The sequence below is a fragment of the Antennarius striatus genome, chromosome 11 (genome assembly GCF_040054535.1).
Source record: "Antennarius striatus isolate MH-2024 chromosome 11, ASM4005453v1, whole genome shotgun sequence".
NCBI lineage: Eukaryota > Metazoa > Chordata > Actinopteri > Lophiiformes > Antennariidae > Antennarius > Antennarius striatus.
In genome coordinates, this window is record NC_090786.1 from 6,841,544 (window position 1) to 6,849,188 (window position 7,645).

At 41.3% G+C, this 7,645-nt stretch overlaps 1 protein-coding gene across 1 annotated transcript; it reads left to right on the forward strand.

Moving 5' to 3' along the window:
- Window positions 1-1,690: 1,690 nt before the first annotated feature.
- On the forward strand, window positions 1,691-5,252 carry six2a (SIX homeobox 2a). Its single transcript, XM_068327470.1, has 2 exons — window positions 1,691-2,795; window positions 3,930-5,252. Exons 1-2 carry the CDS (start codon window positions 2,236-2,238, stop codon window positions 4,234-4,236), a joined length of 867 nt encoding a protein of 288 aa, XP_068183571.1. The 5' UTR covers window positions 1,691-2,235; the 3' UTR covers window positions 4,237-5,252.
- Window positions 5,253-7,645: the final 2,393 nt, after the last annotated feature.

Sequence of the window (7,645 nt, forward strand, 5' to 3'; positions counted from 1 at the left end):
AAACTTCTCTCGTGTGTGTGTGTGTGTGTGTGTGTGTGTGTGTGTGTGTGTGTGTGTGTGTGTGTGTGTGTGTGTGTGTGTGTGTGTGTGTGTGTGTGTGTGTGTGTGTGTGTGTGTGTATGTGTGTGTGTAGAGTGATGTCATAGGCTATTGAGTGTTGATGGTAATCTCTAATGAAGAGGTCCCATGGTGAGGCTGAGGCGATAGAAATCTACCAACTGGTCAATCGGAGGTCCATCAGTCAATAAAACGTCATCCCCGCGTCCACGTGACCCACGTCACACGTACCTGACATCACCACAACAAACCGCATGACATGGATTTTGTTGCTCATCAAGCTGCATTTTCTTCTCCGCTTCACCGCTGCTGTCTGGAACACTTTTCAAACTTCATTTCAACAAAGTTCTATCTCCTCAGCGAATCATCAATTTTTTTTCTTCTAAAATCTTTAAAAGAGTGTTTCTTCTATCTTGTTTTGGCATAATTTCACTTCAATGGAGTGGAATCAGTGGAGTTTAAATCTTATTTTCTAATCCCGTGATGATTTGATCATCTCTGACTTCCACCTTCCGCCGCTGTCGCACTAAAGCGTGTCCGCCAGATGACTTCAGGATGAACGGAAAATTTGTCTCACCGGTTTTCTGCTAGTTGACGCCGATTTTCTTCCTCGCCGCTGGCCAGCAGGCTCTCCTCTTCCTCCGATCCCCATCCTGGAACCTCAGAGCTCCCACCAGCGCTACAGTTCACGTCACCCCGGAGTCTCACCTTACCGCCCTCTGCCTCTGCGCGCCCCTGCCCCTCAGTTCATAATTATAACCTACAGTTAATTAATTTTAAAATACATGAGGCATATCATCATGATACACAATCTTCCCCACGGATAATATTTTTTTTCTATAAAAATACAAAAATACTTAAAAGTGATTTATTATTATAAATATTTATACATTCAAAGAATTTACATTTTTATCTCAATCTTAATTTAATATTGTTCGTATCAAATCTCACATATTGACACCGTTACATTTAGTGGACGTAGTCTTTTCAGTCAAGACTAAGATTTATTTCCAATTACTTTTAATTCTCATACGACACTTCCCCCTTTATATATATATATATATATATATATATATATATATATATATATATATATATATATATATATATATATATATATATATATAATTTTTTATTTTTTTTAACTTTCCAACTTTCGATTGAACTTCAGGTGTATCTTCAGTTATAGGTGATGAGAAAAAAAATCGACAGCCTTTCCGTCCGACATAATCTATTTAGGCTACAGTTTTTAGTTACTTTTATATTGTTTTTTGTTTTATGTTAAGCCTTAATCATTAGATGTAGAGCCTTTCATTTAGAGCTACATTATTGTACTATTTGTTGCCATTACACTCGTATGATGAAACGACAAAAATCCCAGCGTTGAGGAAATATTGATTGATTAATGAGCGCCGCTTGAGGCATGAACACATACTTGTGCAGACTGAGCGCTCTGGCGCCATCCTTCCCTCGGCTGCGGGACCGGTGCTGCTTTCCTCCTCCTCTCTCTCCACCTCCTCCTCCTCCACCACCACCCTCGCCCAGCTCTGCGCTCTTTGGCTTCCCGAGGTGTCTGTCAACGTGAGGGAGACGGGGAAAAAAAGAGTTTAGAAGAAAAATGTGAGCGATATTTCTGTTGGAAGGCGGGCTGGTCGTGAGGGGAACAATCGGGTTGACTTTGACGGGGAGCCACCTCAAAGCCTATCAGGTTACCTTGAGTGACAGCGTAACCATGGAAAATAATTTGACTAAGGCTATTGTCTTATCCTCACCATCCCCGGGTCAGATAACCGACCAATCACAGTTCATATAATCGCTTGTCTTGCCAGTTTAGAATAATATTATTAAAACCAGCCAGCGCGCCCGGACTCCGGGAGTAGGTTATGTTGAAACGGCGAAGGTGGAGAAGGACGGTGGAAGGAGCAACAACTTTCTCTCGTTCTCACCAACTTCATGAGGATTTGTCGTCAGTGGTTGCGCATTGCTGAATGGACTTCAGTTTATTCTACAAGGCGAATCTGGAAATGAGCTCACCTTGAGCTGCGACAAGTTTTAAGACACTTTTTTTGGGGGGATACTTTGACGCTTGTGGACTTAACGCGTTTTTTTAATGTGAGTCTGAGTGGAAAGACGTGGAAGTACGGCACAATATAATCTGTATTGATTTACGTTGTCGCCATGTCCATGCTTCCGACGTTTGGCTTTACGCAGGAACAAGTGGCGTGTGTCTGCGAAGTCCTCCAACAAGGGGGGAACATTGAGCGACTGGGACGCTTCCTCTGGTCCCTCCCGGCGTGCGAACACCTCCATAAAAACGAGAGCGTCCTTAAGGCAAAAGCCGTGGTTGCCTTCCATCGGGGAAATTTCCGAGAGCTCTACAAAATCCTAGAGAGCCACCAGTTTTCGCCTCACAACCACCCGAAGCTGCAGCAACTTTGGCTGAAAGCGCACTACATCGAGGCGGAGAAGCTGAGAGGCCGCCCGCTCGGTGCCGTGGGTAAGTACCGCGTCCGGAGAAAGTTCCCCCTGCCCCGCTCGATCTGGGACGGAGAAGAGACGAGCTACTGTTTCAAGGAGAAGAGTAGGAGCGTCCTGCGGGAGTGGTACACCCACAATCCGTACCCATCCCCACGGGAGAAAAGAGAGCTGGCCGAGGCCACGGGACTCACCACCACACAGGTCAGCAACTGGTTCAAAAACCGACGGCAGAGAGACCGAGCAGCGGAGGCGAAGGAAAGGTAGGAGCGAGAACACACCGAGACTTTTATCTCACTATAATCTCAATTTTAAAAACAAAAATATAAAGCATATTTAAAACGGGCTGAAACATCCTTACCAATTTGCTGAAATACAGTTTTTTTTTAATTTGTCATTATGACCAATAATTATTACACTTTCCCTTTTTTCAAATTTCTGGTTTTGTAACAGAAAGGTGTTGCATTGTTATTTTTGCATAGTCAGGATAACTAAAGGACGTGCGTAAAAGTTGAAAGGCATAAAATGAAAGGCTTGCCGTCAGGTAAATTACAACGTTATAAAGCTGAAATGTCTTAAACACACTTGTGAAACTACACTTTCACATTAGGTTCGTGATGATGCTGGGAACTGTGTATTCTTCATATCAACCCAGTTTAAATTTCATTAGGAGTAGCTTGTACTTTACAGAAGTTTAGAAAATACACAGGCTGGCGTGTAGACAGGTTTGAGAGACATGTTTTAGTTTTACCGTCGGTGTCTTCTTTCACCCTCTGGCCACTAATTCGGTCTGAAAGCTACTCGCAAATCATGTCTTTCCACTAAGAAAAGCTTTAGTCTCACACGGCACACACGAACTATGCCGTATAGTCCACAAGCCAACACTATTAGATCTGTTATTTATTCAGACATGGCAAAGTCCGAGAGCTTACTCACTTTTGAGAGGCGTCTCTAGCACCGTGCGCAGGAGCGCAACAGTCACCCACATAAATAATTTAAGGTAGCTTCAATAGTCAAATTGATTTATTGTCTCCAGTCAGTGCTTTCAGTGAATTGAGCCGTAGCCTCTAATTTTATCAATGGCTTGGTAATTGCGTCTTGGCAGGCGTGAGCATCACGTCACTCCTGACTGGCGCATGAATAAATAATTTGTGTATGAATCTGATCTTTTATAAGGCTTGTCAGTTATTCTTATTGTGGCTTTTATAAATGCGGCGTTGCCTAAAAATACACGCAGAAACAGAACATGGATAAAACATTGTGTTTCATGTGTGTAGAACTTTTGGGTCTTTTTTGTTTAGTAGTGATAAAATAAAACATATTTTACTCTAGGGATTAGTCAGTTGTCTTCTAAATTTAAATTTCTAACCACTGATTTATTTTTTTTCTGTTGGCAGAGAAAACAACGAGAACAGCAACAGTCACAACCCTTTGACTTCCTCCATGAATGGAAATAAATCTCTTTTGGGGAGTTCGGACGACGATAAAACCCCCTCCGGGACACCCGATCACACATCTCCGAGCCCGGCTCTGCTGCTCGGCTCCAACACGGGTTTACAGTCCCTGCACGGCCTCGCCCCCCCGCCAGGACCCAGCGCCATCCCGGTACCGAGTGGTGCAGACTCGGTGCACCATCACCACTCATTGCACCACGACACCATACTGAACCCTATGTCTTCTAATCTAGTGGACCTTGGCTCTTAAGAAAAAAAGACATAAAAAAGGGACGGAGAACACCGATTTTTTTTTGGGTTTGTGTTTTAATTTTCCTCTTTTTGGAAAAGTATTTTACAGTGACGCGAGACAAAGCTTCAAGCAAGGTGCAAAGCATACAGATTGGAACACTGTGAAAACAGCCACCACGTAAAAAGAAAAAAAAAAAAACATTTAGTCCCACATTCAGCCTTTTTTTTTTTTAAGTGGGAAAAATCTGCGTCGATTTTTCCCCCAAAATAAATTCCTGCTTGTTTCCAGGATTTCGGCAAACAGGCATCCAGGCAGAGCACTTACACTTCTCACCCAATTGGCAAAATGTGTCTCAGTTAAGGAGAATTGAATTCCAAAGACTGTCTGACTTGTTAGAACCGATCATTTACGTCTAAGTGGTGGTGAAGAAGAACGTATAGGAGAGGCGAATCTGAGTCGTTTAAGGTAAAAACAGACATGGAAAAAGTATTACTGGATTGTGATAACGTAACATGTTATATTGTTGAAAACAATAACAATAAAATGTCTTAATTCTAGTTACTATTACCGTTGTTATTTTAGGGGTTCAGATATATCAACAGACTCTAGGCACTGAGTTAAGGGTACCCCATCGCCTTTTTGTTTACATCCTGGGTTTTATAGAGAGCCATAAGCAGTTTTTTTTTAGGGAGGGGTGGGGGTGGGGGTGTTGTGATGATGGGGTCAATCCTGTGATTTTCTCAAGTGTTTTATAAGAGTCGTGATAAGACGCAATATCTTAATCTCTTGATATTATCATTATTTGCATTTTCATTTGGAAAGAGACTGCATGTAAACTTTGCGATAAATGACGAAACATAAAACGATTCACCTATAGTTTCATATACCCTTTACAATAAAAGAAGAAAAAGAAATACATGAATTAAACTCGAGAATTCTTGACTTATTTTTGTTGTTGTTGCAGAGAACCAGTCTGTTCATGTTTCTGTCCCACGGGTCACGTCGTTATTTATAGCCTTTAGTTTTAAATTGTTTTTTACCGGTTGTCATTATAAAACTGTTTAAACTAAGGAAGTGTTCTCAAAGCAAAATCGCGGAGGGCAAAAATTCGATATTATTATACCGTCACAGACCCTTGTCTTGAACTTGTCTTTGGAATGCCTAATTTAAGATTTTTAGTGGTTCTAATCTTATTTAATTTATATTTTAACAGCCACCTATTTTTATGTATTAAAGTGCGTTCAATCACAGCTTCCTTCACAACTTTTATTCATTATTATGATTACGTAATAATTCTTAAAATAGCTCTTTGCCCTTGGCGCTCCTGTAGTGTCTCTTGTGAATGCTTGCGGGTGTACGGGAGGTTCTAAATCATCTCATTACAAATTCTACAAATTTCCAAATAGAGAGGAGGTAAACTCAGTTTCTATCAGTTCCTCTTGAGTCATTTCCTGGAGTGTGTATGTGTGTGAGTGTGTGTGTGTGTGTGTGTGTGTGTGTGTGTGTGTGTGTGTGTGTGTGTGTGTGTGTGTGTGTGTGTGTGTCCTTCTGCAGGTAAAATGGAAATCTGTCTCAAACAAAAAAGCTTTACAAAAACAGCAAGTCTGGAAATCTGAAAAGAGAATGAGTATTAGCCCAGTTTCTTTTAAAGGTAAATGTAGTTTAGGGTGATTAAAAGTGAATTTTAAATCAAAGAACATTTTCAAACTCCAAAGCTGACTTGTTGCATTTTTTTAAAATGACATTCCCTGAGTGAAGGTCAAAGTTCAAACAAGAGAGTTGAACGAAAAATATCGATATTGGAAGCGGCGTTTTGTGAAAACAATATTATCTCATGTGGTCTCCGTCTAAAATTCCTCTGCGCGTTCCAGACGTGAACCTTGATGTCGGAGGAGCGACACCTCGTCTGTCCGCGCTCTGCTGAGTGTCGGAGTGTTTAGCGAAGAAGAGGAAGGAAAAAAAAAACACAGAATTGGAAACGGGCGTTGAAAGAAGACACTTTGTTTGAACAGCTCCCCCCTCCATCTTCAGTCTGCTGCCTGAGGTTTCGCTTTAGAATAAATAGACTATAAAACAACAAATCTGCCTTTTAGGTTACTTTCCTTAAACGCTTCAAAAGGCGCACTCTCCGCAGCAGGAGCCTAATAACCTATCATGTTATTATCACAATAACAAGAGCGATTTATTATTATTCTGCACCATATTTCTCTCTTTGCGCGTTTTACGCGTCTAGGAGTCTGACAGGATTTTCGGTTCCTAATCTACAATCATGTCCACGCGTCTCATACTGGATGCTGATTGGTTGTGTCAAATTATTTCAAGTGGAACAAGAGCAAATTAATATTATTGCCCTCTTGCTGGGGGCGTCCGGTGTTTGGAACCGTCTGTGGATGTTCAAGAACCAGTCGATCTTGGGTACAGTTTCAGGCGCTTTTAGGTTAATTACTTTATTATTAACCAGGACTTCAGTCCACGTGGCTCCACAGAAACGGTCCCCCGGTGAGGAGACGCGACACGGGATGGTTGGTGTCTCACCAAACTGAATCTTTACGCACCTTTTTTCCCCTTCACCACACTCTTTTGTTCCCCAATAAGACTTGAAACGTCAACTTCAACTGGCATTGTTGGGGGCGCGCCATGCGTGTCCGTGGCAGGGGAGGAGAAACTATAAACACTGATTTGATTCTGCTAAGCCGCTTTATGAGCAGAGGAACCATGAAAAGTTAAATTTAAAAAAAAAACAGACAAACAAAAAACAGATACGTGCGAACTCGCGATGTCTCGAACAGATTCACCTGCTGGCCTTTTTAATCGCCTGTCAGTTCACCGAGCGAAGAGGATGCTGTGGAGATTTATCGACATGTGTTCCACAACTGTTGGCATCAACCTTTGGAGAGAGTTAATGCCTCTGTGCCTCAGGAGGAAACGCGTGAAACTATCAGGAGAAAATGAGTTCTGGCTTTTGGCGCAAACGGCAGTTTGTGACCTGAGATCAGCTTTTGTTCCATGAATGACGGGGAAACAAATTACTGTAGTGATTATTGTTATATCAACACCCAGAAAAGTGCATTTCATAATCTACACAATCAATGTGTTACTTGATATCTGAGTGTTCGTTGTTATTTAATTTAATCGCCATATCGATCTAGAATTTAACATTGAACACAGACGCAAGTATTCATTTCTGCAGTTCGGCCCCCGGGCTCCTTTATTTCCTTATTATGGTTAAATTTAGTTTTTGTCCTCGTTATTCCTGTTTGTTTTGAACAAAAGCAAAATTGCTTTCAATCGAAAGGACTAAATTTAACATTTATCATTGTGTAAATTTATATTTCGATTCTTTAAATTCTGGCTCTTGGTTATTTTTTATTTCTTTTTGCCCACACTATCTGATAAGTTGGCATTGTCAAGTCAGAATTTCTTGAAA

Excerpts from the sequence above, each read along its gene's own strand:
- six2a (XM_068327470.1), top strand. The coding sequence starts at position 2,236 with ATGTCCATGCTTCCGACGTTTGGCTTTACGCAGGAACAAGTGGCGTGT. Across the intron at positions 2,796-3,929 it reads GCAGCGGAGGCGAAGGAAAG|AGAAAACAACGAGAACAGCA; the intron begins GTAGGAGCGAGA and ends TTCTGTTGGCAG.